We start from the raw sequence: 25,962 nt of genomic DNA, 5'->3' as shown, positions 1-25,962 counted from the left end.
AGTTCCTCTGCCCTGGGGATGGCCATAAAAATCCAGACAATTTCCCTCAAATGCTTTTGGTGGCTCAGCAACAGTTTCTATGTGGTTGTTTTCCCCCAGTTCCTCTGTAGGTCTAAGGGGAGGAGAAGGGTGAGTTACATTGGCATTCTGGAAAGGAAGACTATATACGTCAATTCGCCGAAACAAGTTTTGACATTATCCCTGAGATGTCATCCTATGTCTACTCACTGCAAGCGCCTGCTGCCCCAGGCTTTACCTGCTGGGCAATGACGATGGGGCTGGGAGGGGGTCAGAATAAAGGAACCAGGACCTGTAGCACCAACCCATACACACGCTCTGAACAGGCACCTGAAGGCGTCTCTTCTGGGAGGCTCACAGCCTTTCTTAGTAAGTTGAATGAATGGGCCAGACCATCTGAAGTCAGATGAAGCTATTAAGTTTCTCGAGGGGCGTGGGGGGTGGGAGAGAGAAGTCCTCAGTGGTGGGATTGGCTTATTAAGGGATGGGATGGGGAAATCGGTAAGTCATGCTCTTTCCTTTGAATTCTTAGCTCCTGTGGTCTCCAGATTCTGGCACAAGATGAGAGGTTCTGGTCTTCCCCTCTGCCTTCTTTCTGTTGTGTTTTATCTCTTCTGGACACCTTCTGCTGGGCTGAAAACACTGCATTTGGGAAGCTGTGTGATCACCACAAATCTTCAGGGAATTCGAAGTGGATTTTCAGAGATTCGGGACAGTGTGGTACGTGAGGGAGGCACCCCATCCTTCACATTGTGACTGCCTCCCCACTGTTTTACTTGTTTTTATCTGTCCTCCAGCAGTGTGGTCACAAAAAGAAGCAGGTTGAGGGCTCCTTACCGGGAGAATATGTTCCCAGGAAGTATCTATAGTTCATAATGTAAAAGTGTTTTGGAGAGGGACTCTGCCCACTGGGCCATGGCACGGAGTGGATGGGAGATCTTGATGTCTAGGGTCCTGGCAGGAGTCACTGACCTGTACTTTCTTACCTTGCCCTTTTCTCTTTAGCAAGCCAAAGATGAAATCATTGACATCAGAATCTTCAGGAAGACTCAGTCTTTGCAAGGCACAAAGGTATGTGTTTTGTCCATATGAATTCTGGGAAGAAATATGAGTTGGGGGCATCTTCATCAACCTTGTCCCTGGACACCCTGCCCTCACCAACACACCCGTCTTCTTTGTAGCCTGCAGATCAGTGCTGCCTCCTCCACCATATACTGAGACTCTACCTGGACAGGGTATTCAAAAACTATCAACCCCCTGACCATCATATCTTCCGAAAGGTCAGCCGTCTCGCCAACTCGCTTCTCACCATCAAGAAGGACCTCCGGCTCTGTGTGAGTAAGGGTCTTGGGTAAAGGGATCCACCTTAGCACGTAACTTAGCAATCAGGCTCATCTTAGACCCATTTAATGGATGGAAAAACTGAGTTTGAGAGTTCTAAAATAATCTGTGTTGAGCTATGTGACTAGGTAATAAGAACTCAGTTATATTGACTTTTGGATACATGCTCTTTGCAAAATGTCTAAAGAACTACAAAGTGCTGGCTCTTTGATGTCACTGATAATCATCACTATATGTGAAGGAAATTATGCTTCTTCTGTGAATTATCCTCTGGTGTTTTAGGACATCCTAAGTCCAGGCAGCTAATCAGCAGACCACCAGACTCAGTCTCAAGATAGGACCTCAGAATCCAATTCGCTCTTCCCATGCCGGCTCTCTGGGAGGGAACTAAATTAGAACAGGGGCAGGTGGTGCAGGCCGGATGGGGTACAGCGATCACAAGTTCCTTCAGTGCTGCCTGTTTCTGAACAGAAGCAACGAGCTCTATATTTGAGCCTAAAATGCTGGCTTCCTTTTCTAGCTGATGTACACTTTAGTGATCCGAAATAAGGAGGTATGAAAAGATTTCTATGGGTGGAAAGAACAGAACTCCTACCTACTTCATGTCAACGGCAGAAAATTGTAATCTTTAATAAAGTCTATCATTCTTTGGTACTCTTTTCAGCATGCCCATATGTCATGCCCTTGTGGGGAAGAAGCAAAGGAGAAATACAGCCAGATTCTGAGTGACTTCGAAGAGGTATATGCAGTTTTGGCCTTGGTTGGGATGAGTGTGTTTTTAGAACTGAGATTATAGATGGGTGGGATGGATATTCATACTCAAAGAAATCCTATAGCCCTCAGGTTAGTGGTCCTCTGAAGGCACGTGGACTATCCATCTGCTTTAATGGGTATCTCAGGGGATACCCATTGAGGCTTTAGAAGGGTGCTGTCTCTGGAAGATGTTCTGGGAATCAAGAAGGAATAGCTGTGATTCCATCAAGTCACCCCAGAGACACCTGGACCTTTCAGCTGCACAGATAAGAGGCAATAGTTTTCCACATTCACACACACACGTGTGCATGCTAAGTTGCTTCAGTCGTGTTCGACTCTTTGTGACCCTGTGGACTGTAGCCCACCAGGCTCCTCTGTCCATGGGATTCTCCAGGCAAGAATACCTGAGTGGGTTGCCATGCCCTCCTCCAGGGGGTCTTTCTGACCCAGGGATCGAACCCTCATCTCCCGCGTCTGCGGCATTGCAGGCAGAGTCTTTACTGCTGAGCCACTGGGGAAGCCCTCACACACATATACATACCCTTAAAAACAGTCATTCACCATTTCACACATGCCTTTGCCATGCTGTTTCTCACCTCAAAGCCTTTGCCCCTCTGTCAGGAAGACTGGAGTTTTCTGTGCACTCGACTCATCCTTTAAGACTCAGCCTAGGTATCACCTCCAGAAAGGCACTGGCTACTTCTCTGAGAGTGAAGTGCCTCCCTGTTGTCCTGAGGGGACCCCATCAGTTATTCACTACACTGCATTTTAATTGCCTGCTTCTGCTTGTATCCTTTACACGACTGTGAATTCCCTGTGGGTAGTGATGGTACCATTTCTCCCTGAATCCTTAGCCAGACCAGTGCTTGGCACAGTAAATATTTGTTCAGTGGGAGGATGCACAGTAGGCAACCCCTAAACACACACACATGCACACACATACTCAGAAACACATATCTTCTTTTAAAAGCAGCCTAATTGCTTTACTCTCTGTGATTCAAGAGGCTTGGGTTGCAGTCCCAATTCTGCTACTCTTCTGGGCCCTAGTTTCCCTATATAAGACTAGTGTGACTAGACTCCCTGATTTTCCCTCCTCTTGTGAGATCTTGAGGTTCCATAATGTCTTTCAAGCTCTTCATTTTGAAAATATGCTCCGTTTATAATCCCTGACAGACCTACCAGTGAAAGGAGAGGATTAAACTTGGGGCCCATGTTGTCTCTTTATGAGTTGCTCACCTCTTTACTTTGTGTCTTCCAGCTTCCGCCTCAGGCAGCGGTGGTGAAGGCTTTGGGGGAGCTAGACATTCTCTTGCGATGGATGGAAGAGGCAGACTAGGATGAAAGTGATGCTGCTGAGAGTATTCTAGGCTCAGCCCTCAGGACCCATGGAAGTATGACCCCGAACCACTGTCTCTTTGTTGTGCAATTTAGTGCTAGTCACCATGTACATTATTTATTTATTATTTGTTTCTTTATTGTGGTTATTAGTGTTTCTACTCTTAATTAAAGAAACACAATGCCAAAGAATGTTCACACTACCGCACAATTGCACTCATCTCACACGTTAGCAAAGTAATGGTCAAAATTCTCCAAGCCAGTCTTCAATAGTATGTGAACCAAGAACTTCCAGATGTTCAAGCTAGATTTAGTTAAGGCAGAGGAACCAGAGATCAAATTGCCAACATCTGTTGGATCATCGAAAAAGCAAGAGAGTTTCAGAGAAACATCTACTTCTGCTTTATTGACTATGCCAAAGCTTTTGACTGTGTGGATCACAACAAACTGTGGAAAATTCTTAAAGAGATGGGAATACCAGACCACCTGACCTGTCTCCTGAGAAATCTGTATGCAGGTCAAGAAGCAACAATTAGAACTGGGCATGGAACAACAGACTGGTTCCAAATAGGGAAAGGAGTACGTCAAGTTGTATATTGTCATCTTGTTTATTTAACTTACATGCAGAGTATATCATGCGAAATGCCAGGCTGGCTGAAGCACAAGCTGGAATCAAGATTGCCAGGAGAAATGTCAATAACCTCAGATATGCAGATGACACCACCCTTATGGCAGAAAGTGAAGAAGAACTAAAGGGCCTCTTGATGAAAGTGAAAGAGGAGAGTGAAAAAGTTGGCTTAAAACTCAACATTCAGAAAACTAAGATCATGACATCTAGTCCCATCACTTCACGGCAAATAGACGGGGAAACAATGGAAACAGCAAGAGACTTTATTTTTTTGGGCTCCAAAATCACTGCAGATAGTGACTGCACCCTTGAAATTAAAAGACGCTTACTTCTTGGAAGAAAAGCTATGACCAACCTAGGCAGCATATTAAAAAGCAGAGACATCACTTTGCCAACAAAGGTCTGCATAGTCAAAGCTGTGGCTTTTCCAGTAGTCATGTATCAATGTGAAAGTTGGACTATAAAGAAAGGTGAGGGCTGAAAAATTGATGCTTTTGATCTTTAGTGTTGGAGAAGACTCTTGAGAGCCCCTTGGACTGCAAGGAGATCCAACCAGTCCATCCTAGAGGACATCAGTCCTGAATATCCATTGGAAGGACTGATGCTGAAGCTAAAACTCCAGTACTTTGGCCACCTGATGGGAAGAACCGACTCATTTGAAAAGACCCTGATGCTGGGAAAGATTGAAGGCAAGAGGAGAAGGGGATGGCAGAGAATGAAATGGTTGGATGGCATCACTGACTTGATGGACAAGAGTTTGAGCAAGCTCTGTGAGTTGATGATGGACAGGGAAGCCTGGTGTGCTGCAGTCCATGGGCTTGCAAAGAGTCGGACACGACTGTTGAGTCAGAGCAACTAAACAGAACTGAACTATTAATCTGGATCATGGTTTTATAAGATTTTAGTAAGATCTTTTCTACTGCTGGCTGTATTTATTAGTTAATGTATTTATTTATTTTTTCTATTTAACTTATTTATTTTTATATTTGAAAATGAGACTTTTTATAAACAATTCACAGATTATATTTATAAGCTGACTAGAGCAGGTTTTTCATAGAGTGAACAAACTCTCTAAATTCTAGAGGAGTGGCTAGAATTGTATTAAATTAGGACACGTTTACTGACCACCAGTGTTCTGTGAGATATTTAAAACTGAACTAATGGTTACTAAGTGTGGGTTGTGGAAGAAGGAATTTTGATGTAAAATTAAAGGCTTGTGTTACAATTACTGACCACTCCCACTCAACTCCTAGACCCCAGACTTGTGTCTCTTCCAGCTATGGAACCCTGTGTGGCCAGAATATATTTTTGCAAATAAAGTTTTCTTTGTATAATATCTGCTTGGAGTTTGAGAATGCTTCAGGAGTGGAAACAATGGTTTCTACTGGGATTGAGTTTGAGTGGGGATGGGCTTCTAAAGGGATGAGCTTGAGTCTCATATGACTTAGGGACCTCTTGCTCCTTTGGGGCAGGAAGTTGCTGGTGGGAACCTAGGTCTTCTCTCTGCTGCCAAATGCACCCCCAGTTCTGTCTCCTAATTCATCCACAGCTCTGATTCCTCCACATGAAGGGGCTGTGAGAGGATGAGGGGCATCAGCCCTCCCTGCTTCTTCCTCACTGGGACTGAGCGCTCTTCTCTGTGCTTCTGCTTTCTCTCTCATTTCAGGCTCTCATACTTTTGTGTCAGAGGTCTTAATTGCAACACAAATTACAATGTGCAGGAGGTTCTATTATAAGGCTTAAGAACACATAGGTGCAAAGTGTCCTGCCTAGGGAGGTGTATGTACCCTCTTTGAAGGCCCTTCCATTTTGGATTGTGGCCAGCCCCACAGTCTAGGTTGTTTCTGGATCAAGTCTTTGTGTTTGGAACCAACTACTAAGTTGGTGTTCTCGGTCCAGGCCCCTTTCATGCTGAGCTTCCCTGGGCTCGAAGGAGCCAAAACTCTGGCCTGGGCTGCTTGCCTCCTCCCTCTCCAACTCATTCTGAGCTGCATCTCAGCTTAGCAGTTTACCTTGCTCAGTTTCAGAAACAGCAGACTGATGCTTCTATAGTGAGCTTTCTTTGCTGTCTCTGCTCCCAGCCCTTATCCCAGGCCCTGATGAAACTAAAAGAACTTTATTTCTTCTCATTATTAAGTGACAACTACCCAGTGGAGAAAATTTGGAAAATACAAAGAAGTATAGAAAAGAAAATTAAAATCACTCATAATCTTATCATCTACAGATAACAAGTCTGAAATATTTAGGTATGTTTCTTCTACATCTTTTTTTATTGGATTCAAATCATGATTCACCTCTCATTACCTGAGTGGTTTGGGCTGTAAAACTTAACCTTTTTGGAGTTTAATTTCTTCTTCTGGAAAACAAGTTGATAACATCAACGTTTCAGGGTGATGGAAGAAGTGGTTCTTTACATTCCTTTAAAACGGCATTTTCTGCTTTTATATTCTTCATTATGATCACCCTTCTCCTATCAGAATTTCTTGTTGTCCCCTCCCCTGGTTTCCCTGACCAATCTGACAAACAACTCAGCTTTGGCTCTCCAGGAATAGTTGAGAAGGAGACTTTACTGAACTCAGTGTAAAATAAGAACCAATACCTCCAAGAGAGGGCTTCCCTGGTGGCTCAGACGGTAAAGAGTCTGCCTGCAGTGTTGGAGACCCAGGTTCAATTCCTGGGTCAGGAAGATCCCCTGGAGAAGGAAATTGAAAACCACTCCAGTATTCTTGCCTGAAGAATCCCATGGATGGAGGAGCCTAGTGGGCTCCAAACAGCTGGACACAACTGAGTGACTAACACTACTACCTCCAAGAGATATTTGATGGCAAAGAGGAGGCTAGTTTTATCTGCCCAAGTGTGAGTCTTTCAGATGGGCTGCCTCAGGTTGACCTACAGAGCTGAGGATGAAGTTCCTCCATTTGTTTCCTGAGAAACATTTCTGATTCTTCTGAAAGTCTGGGCCACAGGAAGCCTTGGTCTTTTGGAATTCCATGTTACCATGTGACAACTCCTTACCTGTCTATTTCTCTCCCCTGCAGGACCCATTTCCTCCTCTAAGTTATTTTTCTGGTCTCCGCTTGACCTATCACAGTACCAATAATGGGGAATACAGAAGTGGAGAGTCAAGTCAGTTTGGGGACATGAAGGTAGGCCTTCAAGGGACAGACGCTAAAGAACAGTTTGCAATTGTCACTTTCAATACATTAAATTAAAATTAAACAATTAAAATCATTGTTGTCATTTATTAAGTACTTATATGCCAGTCACTGTACTGGGAACTTCACATACATTATCTTATTTAATCCTTAAAACGTTGTCTTAATCCTTAAACCTGTGAGATAGGTTATTATTACCAGTTTGCAAGTGAAAACGTGCTCAAAGGTGATAAGTAATTTGTGTAAGGGCAGAACAAAAAGTTGAATGCAGACACCCTGATACCACAGTCCTATATGGCTTCCCACTCTATATGCCACTTCTTTCCCAACAGTGGCATCTTGTGTTCAGAAGCTCGGTAGTGAAGAATAATAAGTTTGGGCTTCATAGAGCTATGAGTGAAAATCCTGACTCAGAAACTCACTATCTTGGGCAAGTGACATAGCTATTCTTAGTATTATCCTTAGTTTCTTTATCTGAAAAGTAGGATTATACTACTTATCATGTTGGGTTGATGTGAAGACTAAACAAGATTGTCATATCTAACTTGTACAAGCACATCTTAAGTATCAGGTACTGTTCTAAGTGTGTTACAAGCATCCATTCATTTAATTCACACAAGAGCATGATGAGATAGGTGCTGCTGTTATTCCCATTTTATGGATGAGGAAACTAAAGACCAGAGGTAAAATATCTTGTTCAAGTTGTTCAAGTTCACAGCAAATATTTCTGAAGGTAAAATATGAAGAGACGGCAGCCTAGAGAACCATGCATTTAACCACTTCGCTTTACTAGCTGGTTGGAATGCCTAGTACGTAGAGAGCTCTTGGTCAGTAGAGGCTCTGGCTGTAGCAGTGGTTCTGCCTGGAGAGGAAGGTGATGAGCCTTCCTTCCAAGCTATTAACTTCCTGGTGCCACTTACCTCTATAACATCTTTATTGAACTTCATTTTTCTATGGATCTGAACCTTGTCTCCTCAATAAGCAGAATAAGTTCCTTTGGAAATGATAGGATTGACCTGTCAGCTCTGATTACTTTAAGCTCTTAGACCTTGGATTAAGAATCTTAGACCACTCTACTTCTCTGGGCTTCAGTTTCTGCTGAGAGAGTCCATATAAAGATGGACAATGGCTAGACTATGTATAAAAGTAGAACTCTGATCCACAATCTGCAGCACCCAGCCCAGGAAAACAACCCATTATCTGCAGTAAGTAGCCTACGGAGCTGGTATGCCATCTGCAAGTTAGACTTGTATGAAATCAGGCCACAATCTCTAGCAATCAGCCCATGAAGGCAAACTATAACTCTTGTAGCCATTGGATCCAAATGGCTAGGACTTGATTAAAAACTGGCAACTCCCTCAATTTTTGTCCCTGTTTCTAACCTAGCATGAACCGGAAAAAGCCAAATAATGTATCCTTAACCAATCACATAGGATGTTCTGCTTCTAGTTAGCCTACTGATGGCCCCTCATGTCAACAACCTCCAGTCAAGGCACACTTGACAAGTTCCTTGTTTTCTCCTGTAACGATGTCCCACTTTTGCAGGCTTCTGTCGTTCAGTTGCTCAGTTGTGTCCAACTCTTAGAGTCTCTGCTGAAACATATCATGGTGGCTGACTCTCTTTCTATAACAAGCTCTGAATAAATAGCTTTGCTTGTTCTCTTTTGGTTGATCTTCATTTACTCCACACTGCAAAATGAAATGGAAGTGTTGGGACAGATGATTCTGAATTCTAGAAACTGGATGTGCTAAATCTGTCTCAGAAGATCAGATCTAGCTGCTGTTGCCTTCATGACTGGAAGGGGTTTGCCTGGTTCCTGTGTCACCAGCTTTGGACTCAGAATTTGAGGTGAGCATATTGATTGGAAATACCTAGGTGATGTCAGTGAAACTGGACAAGGCTTCCCTCTGATGGAGGGGTAGGTTCAGAAGGCAGAGCATCTCCTAAAGCTAGGAATGAGATCCAGCTGCTGGGTGACTCAAAGAATAAAAAAAGTCTGCTGAACCTTTCATTTCTACCATGCCCTGGAATTGCCCCAACTTCTTATTTTCAAGGACTCAGGTCTTCTCCAACATGGTTCAGTGTAACTTTGTTTGCCTGTTTCCCTTTCATACAGATGGAGAATGAATGGACCATTCCTCTGCAGGACTCTTGAGTTCCTTCAGGACAGGACTGTGTTAGCTTTTTAGCCTACCTTATCTCAGCACAGTATAAAATTACATTATTGATGAGGACTAAATTCAAAAGCAGGAGAATGGAATGTGTCTTAAAAAGTTAAAAAAAAAAAGGAAACTGCTTTTTCTATGTTTGTGGCCCTCAGTCAGTTTTTTCATGAATTAACAGCTTTGGCTTTTGCTAGAAAATAGATAACCCACCCTGCAGATTGGGCCTTGCCAACAGGAGGCAGCAGAACAATAACTGGTAAAAGAATGAACTAATAGAGCCACTCCTCTGATTCACTGGAAGATTGGGAGAACAGATGACACTCTGGTTCAGCCCAGCTGTCAGGAGCACAATGGGTCAGTTGCTTAATGGGAAGAAGGCAGGACTCAGAGGCCTGGAGGCAGGAAGCTGTGGATTACAACCAGACTGCTAATACCTTTCAGGGTACATTCTTTGAACATTAGAGGTGGGAGAGGATTTACAGATCACTTTACAGGGTAGCTGGGGTTCAGAGAGGAAAGTGACTTGCCTAAGGTTACACTGAGAGTTATGGCAGAGTTGACATTAAAGCTCAGGCCCCTGTACTTCCACAACCACTACATCTTAATTCAGTTTAAGAAGAAATAAAAATAACCCAGATTGGAAATGAAGTCAGTCTTTATGCATAGATGACAGGCCCATCTAGGGAGAAATATCCAATGGACTTACAAAAAGCTAGTAGAATAAGAAAGTTTTGTCTGATAGCAGGATACAAGGTAAGATCAGTTGTATTTCCATATACCAGCAACATTCAATTGGAACTTGAAATTTTTAAAAAATGCTATTTACAATAGCATCAAAAAGTAGGAAATCCTTGAGGATAAATCAAGAACAAAAGATGTAGAAGGGACCCAAACTTCCCGTGCCTGCAGAGCGCCGGAGCGCGGTGGTACAGATAGAAGCTGCGAGGAGAGCAGCTGCCAACAGAGGCTGCAGGGCAGATGCCCGGCCCACGCAGCCGTGGTGAAGATCCACTTCCAACCCATAATGGCCCTCATCAAGGCTGGCAAGACTGACAAGGCTTCGGCTTTGGTCTCCACCGCAGTGCCCGCCCCGGGCGCTGAGATCCTGCTGACCCTGGCTGGGGAGAAGCCCTTGGGAAGAGGGCCCCCTCACCATCCCTACAAAACGTGGGGGCTCTGTCCATGGGCATGGACCTGCCACTCATGGGCCTGGTGTTCGCCTCCGTCCACATCTACAGATCCTTCTTTCTCGTTCAGCTGGCCTGAGACAACTACTTCCACTGTGGGGTCTTCTAGGAGGCCTCCCTGTCCTCCCGGGTCCGCACTTGCATGGAGCTGGAGGAGGACGGAAAATCTAACTGGGGGAGAGGAACCGCGAGGCATCAACGTGCCTGTGCCCTGGTTTGGGGACATCCTCCACCATTCCATCAGGGGCTCACTGTCTATCACGACTTCTCCCTGGACAGGAGCCACTTCATTGTTCAACACCACCAACCTGCTGCCCTCTCGCAACTTCTGGGAGTTCCTGGTGAGGACGTGCAGAGGGGCATCTATCTTCTGCGGACACACGTCACCCCGGAGAGGAGATGGTGGTCACGGAGCACGTCAGCAACAAGAGGCCCTGGGTTCCTTCGCCTCCCACCTGTTTGCAGCAGGAAGGACACCTACTGGTGGTGGCTCCGGGTCACCCGGAAGCGGAAGTACAAACGAGGGGCCAACAACGGCAACGGCCACCCGCCATTTTGAAAGCTCCTGGGTGTGGGGACGCCTGGGTGAGGGTGGTGTGAAACCCGCCCCGGCCTCCAGGCTCGCCCCGGCCCTCTCTCATTTTCTCTGGAGGCCGCTCCCTGGCTCTCCTTTCCCTCACTTAGCTCGTGCTTTGGACACCTTTCCCTAGATGGGATGTGTGTCCCCGTTTCTCTCCAGCCCTGCCCATCTCTCTGTACCACAGCTGTGACGTCTCAAGGCCACCACCTCTGCCGACCTCTCAGGCCTGGGGGGTGAGTGGGATGCCCCAAGATGGTTTCTGTGACCCTCATCTTGAGGTCAGGTGACCGGGGCCCTGACTGGCAGCCAAAGGAGAAGGATTGGTGGGAAGGACCAGGCCTGGCCGGATGTTGGGGTGGGGAGAGGGAGTGGGTTCAGGGATGTCTGCACAGCTGGGAGAGTCCGGAAAGGCTCCTTGCCAGACACATTTCCTCCCCAGTGCAGACTCCCCAGCCTGAGCTGAGGATGGAGGGAATGTGCCCAGAAATGGCGCCCCCCACCCCCTCCTCCAGAGCCCAGGGACGGTGGCTGTCCTGGGGATCTCTCCAGGACTCATGCCAGTGCCTTCAGCCCACCAGTGGGAGCCTGAGTTTGGGGGGTTGGGGTGGGGTGGGGTGGGATGAGTCTGTCAAGCACAATTTCCCAGTGGAACCAAAGAAGGAAGGAGTTGAGGCTGGAGGGGCAGGAGCTCAAGGAGGATCCCGGAAGCCACAGCCACAGAGGAACAGCTTGGGGTGGAGCAGTTCTCTTTTCATCCTGTCTACTGGCAGCTGGGCGAGATGAGCAGTGAGAAGGGAGGGGGGTGTAGGTCCTGCTGAGGGGGTGGGGCTCCCTGCTTTCCAGCTCAGGGCTGTTTTGGGAGATACCTGGGGGAAGGAGAGGAAGGCCCATCTGGTACTTGTGCACCCAGCCTCCTCTTTGTTCTAAAATTCCGTCCCCCTCTGCTTTGGGGGAATGCAGCATTATTTTCCTTTTCCCTCTCACTTTTGCATATTTTTACTGGTCATTTCACATGTTAACCATTCTCGGTCCTGAGCCCTGAAGAGGAGGGCTCCCATTTCTCCTGTCAGACTTCAGTGCTCTCTGGAGATGAAACTGTTAAATGTTTTGTTTTGTTTTGTTTCTCAATGTTTTGTTTCTCAATCAGATCTCTTTTCAGAAGCGTTTGTAGAACAATAAAAACCTTTGACTTCTAAAAAAAAAAAGAAGTAAAAGAGCTCTATGCTGAAAACTGTAAATCATTGCTGGTGAAATGACAGATTATCTAAATAATGGAGGAATTTCCCTGATGGTCCACACACCCAGTGCAGGGCGCCTGGGATGGCTCTCTGGATCCCATATACTGCAAGGAAGATCGAAGATTCCCTGTGCCCCAACTAAGAGTCCTGGCACAAGCAAATAAATAAAGAAATATTTAAATATTTAAAATAATAAATAATGGAGAGATACACCATATTTGTAGGTCTTGATAATTATTAAGATGCTAATTCTCCCCAAATTGATCTATATATTCAATGCAATCAGTATAAAAATTTCAGTGGCCTTTTTTTAAGTAGAAACTGACAAGTTCACTTTAAAATTCATATTAAAATGCAACAAACTTAAAATAATCAAAATAACTGAAAAAGAACAAAATTGGAGGATTAATATTATTAGCTTTGAAGACACATAAAGCCATGGCAATCAAGAGAGTGTGGTTCTGGTATAAAATGAATAGAGTAGAATGGAAAGTCCAGAAAAAGACCTACACATCTGATTTTCAACAACAGTGCAGAGGCAATTTAGTGGAGATAGAATAATCTTTCAAGAAATGGTGGTAAAATAATTGGATATTGTATAGAAAAAAATCAACTTGGACCTATATTTTGTATATACAAGTTAACTCAAAATGGATCATCAATCTAAATGTACAATCTACAATTATAAAACTTCTCAAAGAAAACCTGAGGGAAAAACCTTCATAACTTTCAGTTAGCCAAAGATTTCCTAGATACAACATTAAAAGCAGAATCCATAAAAAGCCAAACTGGCATGTTAGACTTCATTAAAGGTAAACACTTCTGCCCTTTAAAAGATGCCTGAGAAAATGAAAAGACAGCCCATAGTCTGGGAGTAAATATTTGCAAATCCCTATACATAATAAAGAATATGTGACCAAAAAATATAGAGAATACTCAAAACTCAATGGGAAGCAACCCAATTAAAAACTGAGCACAAAATTTGAACAGACACCAAAGAAGATAAGTATATGTAAAAAAGAAGCACATGAAATATGCTTAACATTGTCTTTCATTAAGTAAATACAAATTAAAACCACAGTGAGATACCACATCATACTTATTAGAACAGTTAAAAAAAAAATTGACCATATCAGGTGCTAGGGGAAGGTGTGGAGAAACTGAAACTCATACGGGCTTTGGGAATGTAAAATGATACAACCACTTTGAAAATAGTTTGGCAGTTTCTCAAAAAACTGAAGAAACAGCTGCCATATGACCCAGTTATTCCATTCCTAGGTATTTATCCAAGAGAAAAGAAAACATATGTTCATGAAAAGACTTGCACATAAACGTTTTATGAAAGGTTTATTTTTAATAGCCCCAAATTTGAAACAACTAAATGTCTACCAACAAGTGAATGGTTAAACTATGATGAATATGTTCATTATCTTGGTGATGATCTCCAGTTGTATACGTATGCCAAAACTTATCAAACTGTACATTTTGAATATGTGCAGTTTATTGCATGCCAATTGTGTATCAGCAAATTCTTCAACAACAGTTCAATTCGAGGTAGTTTCTCTTTCTAGGCCTTGTGGAGATTGTTGTTGTTGCTGTTTAGTCACTAAGTCGCTAAGTCCCCATGGACTGTATGTAGCCCACCAGGCTCCTCTGTCCATGGAATTTCCCAGGCAAGAATACTGGAGTGGGTTGCCATTTCCTCCCAGATCAGGCATTGAACGTTGGCAGGAGTTTTCATTACCACTGAAGTACCAGGGAAGCTTTTGTGAAGGTTAGAGGCATTTAAAGAGAGTGAGATTGTGAGGACAAGTCATTGCCAGCAATATAAGACTTAATGACAAGGGAAGACCTCCATGTAGAAAGAGGAGGGAAGGTTTTCTGAAGGAGGGATCCTTGAGTTAGACTGTGAAGGATAAGCGGGGATGTCAACAAGTAGCCTAAAAAGACAAAGGACCTTGAAGTCCTGCTACCCCAGGGAAGTGGTTCCGCCTGTGTGGAATATTGATATTACATCAATATTCTGTCACGCGTATAGATATAGCAGTTCAAAACACTCTTATTTAATGTACGTTATTTAGTTATTTATGTCCCTCTTTCTATCAAAGTGATCGAGAGTGACTTATGAGAATACATGTAATACAACAAGATTTAAGGAAACTAGATGATACAGAACACAGATAATACAATGATGTTGAGCTAAGATTATTCCACAAAGGACACGTCATAAGGTTCTGAGTCATAACTTGCTAGAAGGATGAAAATTCAGCTCTGAGCTTTACCGAGGCTGGAACAAAGCGTAAAACATGATTACTACAAAATTCACTAAGCACTTTGCCTGGGTTACCTTTTTCGATCTTCACGGACATGACTCGTAGGTGTGTCTCTCCTGCCAGTGGCAGAAGATGGTGGTTTTTCTGAAGCTATTGGGGAGGTGGTGAATATATGGAAGAATCTTCCTCTTTGTCTGTTCTGCCTGAAGGAGAAAATTGCTACTGGCTTTTAGATGTGTGGGCTTCCCTTGTAGCTCAGTCGGTAAAGAATCTGCCTGCAGTGCAGGAGACCTGGGTTCGATCCCTGGGTTGGGAAGATCTCCTGGAGAAGGAAATGGCAACCCACTGCAGTATCCTTGCCTGGAAAATCTCAGGGACAGAGGACCCTGGTGGGCTGCAGTCCATGGGGTCGAAAAGAGTTGGGCACGACTGAATGGCTAACACAATGAGAAGAATTCAAGAAAAGCTGCAAAAATCAGGAAATTAAAAACACACCCCACCACCCCCAAACTGAAGGTTTTGAAGAGATAACAAGATAGGCAAAATTCCAGGGCCAAGATTTGGGAGAGGGAAATCCATTGAAGTGAGCTCAGCACTGGGGACTGCTTTTCCTTGATGGTGGTGGTGGTGGTTCAGTCGTTCAATTGTGTCCAACTCTTGTGCCCCATGGACTGTAGCCCGCCAGGCTCCTCTGTACATGGGATTCTCCAAGCAAGATACTGGAATGGGTTGCCATTTCCTTCTCCAAGGGATCTTCCCAACCCAGGAATAGAACCCAGGTCTCCGGCACTGCAGGCAGATTCTTTACCGACTGAGTTATGAGGGAAGCCCTTTCCTTGATGAAGGTCATCTAAATTTAGAAAAGTTGATGAGGTACAGATGAACCTATTTGCAAAGCAGAAATAGAGATAGAGACATAGAGAACAAACGTGTGGACGCCAAGTGGGGAAATGCGTGGGATAAACTGGGAGACTGGGATCGACATATATGCACTGCTATGTATAAAACAGGTAACTAAAGAGAACCTATTGTATAGCACGGAGCTCAACTCAATGCTCCATGGTGACAAAGAGGGAATATATGTATATGTATAGCTGATTCACTTTGCTGTACAGCAGAAACTAACAAAACATTGTAAAGCAACTAAACTCCAATTATAAAAAAAGTTGATGGAAGATTCGTAGACAGATGTGCTCAATTTGCCACAAATTTACAGGATGAGGGGAACAGCAGTACATGCTCCTAGTCTGCTGATGAAGGAGGGCTCCTGGAACCTCCTGGCCAAGCTTCCAGCTGAGACCCCCAAGTGCTACCCTCTAGGGGTCATGGTAACCCATGGTAATCCCTTAATAGGGACAGAAAATCAACTTTGAATCACCTCATTCTATGATTGGATTAAGTTAATGTGGAATTGACAAGCCCCTTCCAGAAGCAAATATAAATACTCCACAGAGGACGCTAATATCCTAAACTTGAAATTATAACATTTCAAATATAATGTCTGGAAACACTCAGAATAGGTAAAACCACAGGGACAGAAAAAACAGCTGTTTCTAGGGACTAAGGGAGAGTGGAGTAGGGTGTGATGCCAGTGGGTATGAGGTTTCTTTTTGGGGTAATGAAAAAGTTTAGAAATTAGATGATGGTGCTGGTTGCACAATTCTGTGAATATACCAAAACCCACTGAATTGTACATTTTGAAAAGGTGAATTATATTTCAATAAAGTTTGAAAATGAAGATGAAATAAAAACATTTCAGATCAACAAACTTTGGCCAAAAGTAGAAAAAACTATTACAATATTGTAAAGTAATTAGCCCCCAACTAAGATAAATAAATTTATTTAAAAAAAAAAGAAAAGAAATAGCTATAGTATAATGATTTTAGTACAAGAGGATCGGGCTGGTTAGGAAATGATTTGGTTGTCATTACTTTCATTACATCATTAATCAAAAAAGAGCCCACTCAATGAATCCTGGTCCTGAAGCTTTCGTATCATATTCTCACATGACTTCTCTTGGGGCTGGACTATTGCTTTTTTAAGTTTTCTAATATTTTTCCTTTTTATTGAAGTATAATTGAGATACATTATTAAAGTAGATTCAGGTATATGACACAGTAATTCAGATTTCATACACATCACAAAATGATCCCCACGATAAGCCTGGTTATATTCTATCACCGTATGAAGTTATTACAATTTTGGTGATTATAGTCCCTCTTCTGTACATTACATCCCCATGACTTAGTAATATTTTATAACTGGAAGTTTGTATCTCATAATCCTCTTCATCTATTCCTTCTATCCTTCTACTATCATTTCAAAACAACTTCACAGATTCCCTAAACAGACTGATAAAAACTGGGGATTGGCCGTAGTATATTGTGGTATATTCTACTGTTTCCATATCAGGTACTCTTATGAGCACTTGAAAGATTTTTCCTAAACAGAAGTTATTATAGTTACAGAGTAAAAATTGTTTGTAGCCATATCAGGCTCTTTTCAATAATAAAAAAAAGCATTGTGCGTCATGGTAATATATAAAAATAATATTAGTAATGTTTTAATAATAGTTAACTCTTTCTCTTGCTTCCTGATGTGTCAGGCTGACTTCTATGTGCTTTGCATGTATTTTTCTCATTTAATTCTCACAAAGACCTGTGAGATGATTTGTACTGTTATTCTTACTCTACTGATGAGGGAACTGAAGCATGTAAGAATCAAGTAACTCACCCATGATCACACAGCTGCTAAGTCTCAGAGCTGGGGCCCACAGGAAGTGTGACTTCACAGTTGCAGCTTTCCAGCGCACAGCACTGCCTCTGGTACACCAGGCTTGGAGTTAGAGTCCTGGGGGTCACGTCTAGGCAGTTCCATTTTCTAGCTCTATGAGCTTAGGTAAATCACTGTTTAGTGTAGTTTTCCTCTTTGCCTTGGTTTCCTAATTGTTAAAATGGAGATAATGATGGCTGCTTTATTTCACAGGGCTTTTATGAATGAATATCAAATTGTGGAAGTATTTAGTAAAGTGCTATGCCATAGGCTGGCTTATTGGACTAGTGCTGAGACCTAACCATTATCAGCCCCTCTCCCACCCCTAAGAAATGATGAATTCCAGGCCCATGATACCGAAGCTGCCCAAATCAACCACTCTTGAGGGATGTGGGCATCCTGGAGCCAAGAAAGTCTCTGGGTGTGAATTGGAAAATTTGCTCCACTGAACTCTGTAATACTCTGAACTCAAACACCTCATTAGAGGTGAATGTGACCTTGCAACGTTTTTTGACTGGAGTGAATTGGCACTGAAAACCTGGTGAGGAAAGTCCCTTTCTCACTGTCCCTGGGGCAGCACTTGGAGCTTGCTGTCATTGGCTCAGCCAGTCCTGATGGCAGGGATGGTTCATGGACAAAGCTATGAGATACATCTGTTTAGGACTTCTCAAAATACACTAGAGTGTGGAACTCTGCAAGAGCCAGCTAGCTTTGTATCAGCACTGGGGATCACACACTTTGAGATTTTTAATTTCTAATTTTTCATCCCAGGTTAATAAAATGTGGACATTCAGATTCTGATATTCCAGGTTATTTTTATTCTTATTTTATTGCAGGAAGGCAGAATTCACTCAATCAGAATTAAGTGATTAGATCCATTAGTTCTGCTTTCTTATGGAGCTCTCTCTCTGGTCTGGGAAGACAGGTGGTGACTTTTCAAGGCAGGGATTAGCCTACAGAGGGAGCTAGTGAATTTGTCCTTCATTTCATGAGTAGTATATTTTCCGAGAGGACACGGTTTGGAAGTTAAAGTCAGAGTCTGAATGGAGAGAGTCCCATTCACTGTTGCTGGAAGCAGCTTCTACTCTTCACCACTTTGGATGATTCCCTGGATTTGACCCTTTACCTTTGGGCAGAGGAGATAAGGAACTGAAAACAAATTTATCTAGGTTTAAGAGCCCAAGTCATTTTGCATTTCCAGTACCATATGTAAGCCTTTTCAGGGACACAATCTCTACTTTCTCACATTCTGGGACAAGTTTAGGCCTGCTGGGCCTTAACCTGCCTTTCTTTGCCAGTTTTAAAATCTATGTAGTAAGTGAGTATGTGTGGTGTGTGTGTGTGTGTGTCTGTTAGCTTCTTCAAAGCTTTTTACTGGCACCTTTGAATAGCAGAGTTCCCCTATCACCCCTGCCCAGGGCACAGGGCTCTCTCTCTCAGACAGGCTCTCAGACTTCCGTCCCTGCTCCATTCCAGAGCTGTGGCCCCTTATGTGACTCCTGAATGACTGGGCCGCCAATTCCTGGATCCCAAAGTGGCCAGCCTCATGCCATAACATGACCTCATCCTGCTGAATGCATAGTTTACATTGTGTTCAAGGAGAAAGCAGTACTTTCCAACAAAGAAGAATTTTGAGACTCTCTGTGACTTATAATGAGTTGTCTAAATAGCATGTAGAATAGCAGTTTTGTCTATAGCAGAGCCTACATTCATTTTCTGAGGGCGGAAAGGGACTTGAAACTTGTTTAAATCCCTCTCCCCTCAAACATTCTTTCTATATTAGGTTAGGCTACATTATGCTGCAGCAGCAGACAATATCTTAGTCTTTCTCAGTGGCTTGTTATGACAAAAATTATTTCTCACTTATAATAATAATACATGTCTGATACATATTAGCGTGGCCATCTGCTCATCATGGCTACTCAGGGACCCAGGTGGAGGAAACACTTCCATCCCATATTGTTGCCATCCCGACACAAGCGAGGTAGGAGTGCGCATGGAGAATTGTGCGCTGTGCTTTAAATGCTTCCACCTGAAAAGACATTTGATTCTTTCACTTATATTTCACTGGTCAAAATAGTCCAGTGGCCATGCCAAGCTTCCACGGGGCAGGGAAGTGTAATTTTCCTGTCTTCTAAGAAGAGGGGAACTGTAACTGCAATGTCACCCATACTTCCCAGTGGACATCCCACCTAGAATCAGTTCAGTTCAGTTTAGTCGCTCCTTCGTGTCTGATTCTTTGCAACCCTATGGACTGCAGCAAGCCAGGCTTCCCTGTCCATCACCAACTCCTGGAGTTTACTCAAAGTCATCTCCATTGAGTCGGTGATGCCATCCAACCATCTCATCCTCTGTCATCCCCTTCTCCTCCCGCCCTCAATCTTTCCCAGCATCAGGGTCTTTTCCAATGAGTCAGTTCTTTGCATCAGGTGGCCAAAGTATTGGAGTTTCAGCTTCAGCATCAGTCCTTCCAATGAATATTCAGGACTGATTTCCTTTAGGATGGACTGGTCGGATCTCCTTGCAGTCCAAGGGACTCTCAAGAGTCTTCTCCAGCACCACAGTTCAAAAGCATCAATTCTTTCATGTTCAGCTTTCTTTATAGTCCAACTCTCACATCCATACATGATTACTTGAAAAACCATAGCTTTGACTAGACAGACCTTTGTTGGCAAAGTAATGTCTCTGTTTTTTAATATGCTATCTAGGTTGCTTATAACTTTTCTTCCAAGGAGCAAGCGTCTTTTACCCCTTTTGCTGCTGCTGCTAAATCGCGTCAGTCATGTCCGACTCTGTGCGACCCCATAGACGGCAGCCCACCAGGCTCCCCCGTCCCTGGGATTCTCCAGGCAAGAACACTGGAGTGGGGTGCCATTGCCTTCTCCTTTTACCTTTTTCCAATTCTCTATTCTTGTGATGAGATTAACCCACCTAAATGCAGACTCCATATCATTCTGAATACTTTTCCTATCAAGCATCTTACTCACTACTTGCTTTTTTTTTTTCAATAACCTACTCTGCTGTGCTGGGCAGAATGAGAAAGAGAACATATCTGTTCCTTTGTCCTCTCAAGGTCTTGGATTGAGAAAGTTGGGGGTGAGTATACAAAGGGAGAGAGGGAGAGGAAACAGGAGGGAAGGGGGGAGAGGGATAGGGACAAGGGAAGGGGAAGATGAGATTCAGTGCCACAAAAGAATTTAAAATCCCTGTGGTGTTCAAGGGCGGCAAAAATTCCTTGCAGCTTTTAGAATAGCTTCAAGAAGGAGACCTTGAAAAAAAGGTAAAATTTTAATGCAAATCTCTCTCTCTAAAATGGTAGGTGTTTGTTGAGTTCTTTTTACATCAATTATACAAAACCCTTTAAAGATGAAAATAAAAGTCTATCCAGCCTGCAATTGTACTGCTTCAAAATAAATATCTTTAGCAGGATATGTGTGTGTGTGCGCATGCACACACATTTTATAGCATGTATATGCATGTATGTAAACACATGTATACATATACATGCAATTTGTCTTTGACAGTCAACGATGTATCAGTGCATCTTTTTATGTCAAAGCAATAGATTGTTGGTTAGTGTTTGGCACATAATAAGGACATCTCAGATTCCATGAACAGTGGGGCAGAGGCAGAAAATGGAGGTGAGCAGCCCAATTTGGCTGGAGCATGGTGAGCGGAGGTGTGGGAAGAGATAAAATTGGAAAAGTGAGTAGCCAGATATCAGAGAATGCCAGGAATTTCAGTGACTTTCCATGCCAGGAATTTCAGTAACTTTCTGTGGGCAATGGTGAACCTAGTGATTTATTTAAATTTTAAATAACTTTTAAAAACTTACACTTGAATTAGACTTGTATAACCTTGGAAAACATAATAAGCTCTAGAAAAGGAAAATGCTCATCATCTCACTACTCAAATGTAATCCTGTTAACATTTTGGTATTTATATTTCTAGATCATTTTCAATGTGTACATATGCGCATTTTATTTTTTTTTACAAAAATGGGACCATACTGCATATGTCATCTGTAACTTGGTTTTTAAGTCTAAACTGTTACAAAGAGTTTTTTTTTAAGGATGTAAAGACAAATTACATTTGGTGGTTGAATGGCATTCTATTACATGGACTCACGCATAGAATAGCATCAGTTGAGGAGCACAAGAATCAATTTAATTTATCCTCCCCCTTAAATGTATTCCATTACCTGGTTTTGAAATTAAGAACTGAGTCAAGAACAAACTAAAATGTTGAAGGCTCTGTGCTAGGCACTGATGAATACAGATATGGAAAAAAAGAGCAATGGGCTGGGAGAAGTCAAAGATAATTTTAAAGGTTAAGGAGCAGTATGATCAGAGTTGTGCATTTAGAAGGATCTTATGAAGCAGTGGGCATTCTGTTTAAAGAGGGAAGAGACTGGGAGACAGTCTGTAAGATAGATGAAATAGGAACCATTTCCCCCTTTGGCAGAAAGGGACAGGAGGCACAGAGAAAGCATATTTAAGGCAGCAATTTGGAAGCTCTAGGATAGGACTGAGTTTCTTATTTGCAGTCCCAGGACTCTCTCCTGTGCTGGCCTAAGCACAGATTCTGTTTCCCTGGGATTCTACAACCAGATGAGTGGTTATAGTATCGTTTCACGAGTTTTTACTCTCATACTTGGGGCACATGCAAAGCTGGCGCAGATATTTAATCAAGCCATGGGACGCAAGGCAGGGTCTCACAACCCAGTGATTGTTGCCTGAACAAATTAGTGAACATTTGGCAAAGACTTTATGTACTGGGCTTCCCTTGTGGCTCAGCTGGTAAAGAATCCACCTGCAATGTGGGAGACCTGGGTTCAGTCCCTGGGTTGGGAAGGTCCCTTGGAGAAGGGAACAGCTACCCACTCCAGTATTCTGGCCTGGAGAATTCCTTGGACTGTATAGTCCATGGGGTTGCAGAGTCGGACATAACTGAGTGACTTTGATTTTGACTTTCACTTTATGTCTACACAGTCTGGGAGGCTACTGGGTCCTATAAGCTGTTAGATTTGGGGATCAGTCATATGAAATGCACTTATTCAACAAACGCTTACTGAGCACCTGCCATGTGCCAGGTTCTGAGGGTCCTTCTGAGATGAACAAAAGTCAGTGCTGGTGCCTAGGGAGTTCACAGCCTGGTGGACAAGACCACTAGGGCACAAGGAGGGATCACATCGGTGCCATCAAAGATGAGCACAGGAGTGGAGTGATCGCTGCTGTCTAGGACTCTAAAAAGTTCCTTGTATGTCTAGAGAATGAATGTGAATAGGAGGAAGGCAGGGGAGCTATTTCAGGAATATTGATGCTGATAAACTGCTGAGTATGAAATATATCTCATTTCAACCGAAGGTTTTTCCCTGTCTTCCTTCTTCTCCTCCTTTCTCTTTTTTTCTTTCTCCTTCCTCCTTTCCTTCCGCCTCTCCTCCGTCCCTCCCTCCTTGCCTTCCTTCCTTACCCTCCAAAATATATATCTGTTAGTGAAAGCAACTTTGGATATATGAGAGACACGGTGACACAGAGGAAATGGACCACAATTCTTAACCTGAATCTACTCAGGAGACTCTGTAACTATCATTTTCTCCAACCCTGTTTACTGCCATATGTTTATTTAAAATATTCATGCCCTTGAGACTCAAAGTTGCTGCTCTGCAGGCTGTGAGAAGGTACCCGACTTCTGGGACGCAATTGCAGTTTTCAGAGTTGGATGTCTCTTATGGTTCTCTTTCTTGTGATTGGCTAAAGCCTTTGCTTAGAAAACTGAGACCCAAGTTCTCCCTTCCTGTCTGTAGCTCTTGGGGCTCAGTAGCACCTTAGGTTCCCTTACATATCCTGCAACTATATCTAAATTGCTCTTGTCCATGGATTTCCATTAATCATCAAGCAAAACAACAATCAAGGATCCTTATTCTTCCAGCAACTTCTAGAACCTTCTTCTCCTTGGTTCCCTATAGCAGTTGTATGGCCATAGAATTAGTGGAGGTCACAGAGGTCTCCAGAAGACGTCCTCCTTTATTTTTGCTGGCAAATTCCTACTCAGGCTTCAACCCTCAGATCAAATGTCACCTCCACTAGGAAGCTTCTCAACCCTTCCAGCAACAACCAAGATACATCTTACCAAGACCTCACCTTGATATTTTCATTGGCTCCATCCTTCTGTTACTGGTGTCAACACATTCCCATGACTTGGTGTTGCAATTTATCTGTTTGCAAGTGTATTCACTCTATTGACTCATTAGAACTGAGAACAATAACTGAGTCTTAATTCTTTTTTTAAACAGCTTTATTGAGATATAATTCACACACCACAGAGTTCACTGCTTAAAGTGTACAGTTCAATGGGTTTTAGTATACTCACAGAGTGCATCACTATAATCTAACTTTAGAATATTTTCTTTACTCCCCAAAGAAACTTTGTATTCATTGTCAGTCACTCACAATTCCTTCCATCCACCAAATTCCCAACTCCAAGCCCTAGGCAGCCAATACTCTTTTCTGTCTCTGTAACGTGTCTTTTCTGGACATTTATGTAAATGTTATCATAGTCATTCACTTTTGTATAGCCTTTTCTGACACCCAGTAGGTGCTTAGGAAGTGCTTATTCAGTAAATGTGTGAATACATGCATGACTGAGAAATTGATGAAGGGTGGAACAGAAGAACAAATACTGACTGAGAGCCAGAAGACCTGTACTCTAGTTATGATTTGGTCATTTGTTTATGTGACATAGGGAAAATTATTTGACCTTTCTGAATCTCAGTTTTCTAATCTGCAAAGGACAGTTAACAATATCTGTCCTCTTTCTAACATTTTTGTTATAGTGAATGGCAAATGAGAGATTTCACTTAGAGGTATTTTGTACATCTGAGCATGCTGTAGAGCTGTAAGACTGATCTGTGTTTGTTTTCACTCCTATCCTTTGAAATGCCTGTAATAATAAATTACTTATTATACCAGTGATAGAGGACAGGATAGAATGGCAAAGTGCCAGTCTAGGGGGCCAAGCAATGGACATCCACCTCTCATCTCCGCTCCTAGAATGACAGCAGCTGAAACAGGGAAAAGAACTGACAAAAGCCCAGAAATCTCACATGTGTCAGTGCATGTATTCCCAGACAAATGGCGAGATAATAATCTATTTTAGAGTGAAGATTAAATCAGTTCACTGGAAGAAAAATGATGATGTAACTTTCCTTTATCTCTGGTGCTCAGGAAACCCTAATTCACATTCTCATCACTTCTTTCCTGCAGGGCATTTCTATCAATCACAAGGGGGGGGATATTCAGGTTTAGAGTGAGATCTTTACTGCCTCACCCGGGAGTGGCGAAGGGACCCTTCTCCACCTGGTTCAGCCCTTTCCTCTCTCTGTAGGTTTAGGAGAGTGTGTAGGGGCTGTGGGGTGGGAGCAGAGTTATTCTCAAATGGAAAACTGAGACTGTAGACGTGATATGACATACACGACAAGCATACATGCATATGTGACAGGAGTGGCCTGAGAGTCAGAGGATAAACACCCTCAATCTAATAAAGGGTATTTCAGGGGGAAAGTGGCTTTGTAAATCAAAGTTTATCCACAGAGGACCTTTTCTCCCACCCAGTATTATCGTGAAGGAAATTTTCCAAGTTTCCAGAGAGCAAGGAGATGAGAGATATTAGGAGAGCTTCTGGTCTTCGTCTCGCCTAGCATGGAGTTGGGATGAAAATACACAGATCTGGACTAGCAGACCAGTCCCACTTTCTCCAATTTCTCCAAGTCTGAGACTTGGAGCTTCCCTGGAAGTGGGGGGTGGGGGGGTGGTGTGGCGGAGTGATGGCAGTGAGCCAGTGCGCCAGGCCTTGCCCGCTGCTTCCACCCAGAGCCTTCAGGCCTCATCTGCCGAGTTGCCACCTTATTTTCCTTCCCCTCTCCTGACCATCTCAACAGTCCACTGCTTCTCTCACCACAACCCTTCTCCCCCGAAGGGTACGCTTCTGACCCTTCTCTGTGTCTATGTCAGCTCTTTCCCCTGCAGACACTGCTCTCTGCTAGTCCAGGATTTCTGGGCCTCAGCACTGTGGGCATTTGGGGGGCTGTCACTTGGTCCTTTGTGGGGAGGGGCCGTCCTATACACTGCATGATGTCTGGTAGCATCCCTTGGCCCATGTCGCTACCCGTCAGTAGCACCTCCACTTCCCACCCCGCTATTCCCCGTTATGACAACCTAAAATGTTTTGAGATATTGTTAACTATTCCCCAGGGTCAAAATTGCCCCCTGGAGAACCACTGCTCTAATTCCTTCTGCTTCACTTGTAGCTCCCGTTTGTTAAGCATTTACCATGTGGAAGATACCAGATACTTCCTGTGTTCTATGTAAACGCTTCTCAAATTTTCACATACTTAAGGATCATCTTGGGAGTTTTTAAAATGCACTTTCTGGTTCAGTAGTTTGGGGGGAAGGGTCTGAGATCTTGCATTTCTAACGAACTCTTAGATATTGCTGTTCTGCAGGAGCACGGACCAC

At 43.3% G+C, this 25,962-nt stretch overlaps 2 protein-coding genes, 1 long non-coding RNA gene and 1 pseudogene across 5 annotated transcripts in view; 3 read left to right on the top strand and 1 right to left on the bottom strand.

The window, feature by feature from the left end:
- Positions 1 to 579: 579 nt before the first annotated feature.
- Positions 580 to 3,448, top strand: IL20 (interleukin 20). The gene is made up of 5 exons (XM_081490219.1): positions 580 to 738; positions 1,024 to 1,089; positions 1,200 to 1,352; positions 2,024 to 2,098; positions 3,371 to 3,448. The coding sequence occupies exons 1-5, from the start codon at positions 580 to 582 to the stop codon at positions 3,446 to 3,448; spliced, it is 531 nt and encodes a 176-aa protein (XP_081346345.1).
- Positions 3,449 to 6,422: 2,974 nt separating this feature from the next.
- Positions 6,423 to 11,142, bottom strand: LOC145504526 (uncharacterized). 2 transcript variants are annotated; one of them, XR_014052268.1, is made up of 2 exons: positions 10,892 to 11,142; positions 6,423 to 10,731 (listed from the first exon to the last, which is right to left on the bottom strand). It is a non-coding gene; the product is annotated as an uncharacterized LOC145504526 (long non-coding RNA). The 2 variants fall into 2 exon arrangements; XR_014052269.1 differs by having other exon boundaries at positions 6,423 to 8,919.
- On the top strand, positions 10,400 to 12,613 carry LOC145504525 (integral membrane protein 2C-like; annotated as a pseudogene). Its single transcript, XR_014052267.1, has 2 exons — positions 10,400 to 10,465; positions 10,537 to 12,613. The product of XR_014052267.1 is annotated as an integral membrane protein 2C-like (transcript).
- Positions 11,155 to 25,962, top strand: part of IL24 (interleukin 24) — a 23,082-nt gene continuing 8,274 nt past the window's right edge. Inside the window, exon 1 of the mRNA XM_081485584.1 lies at positions 11,155 to 11,396. The gene's annotated coding sequence lies outside the window, so the exon portion shown is untranslated. The remainder of the gene's footprint in view (positions 11,397 to 25,962) is intronic.

This window comes from Giraffa tippelskirchi, chromosome 5 (assembly GCF_054371585.1).
Source record: "Giraffa tippelskirchi isolate mGirTip1 chromosome 5, T2T-mGirTip1v1.2.pri, whole genome shotgun sequence".
Taxonomy (NCBI): Eukaryota; Metazoa; Chordata; class Mammalia; order Artiodactyla; family Giraffidae; genus Giraffa; species Giraffa tippelskirchi.
The sequence above is the reverse complement of the archived record's forward strand: the minus strand, read 5'-3'. Positions and strand labels throughout refer to the sequence as shown.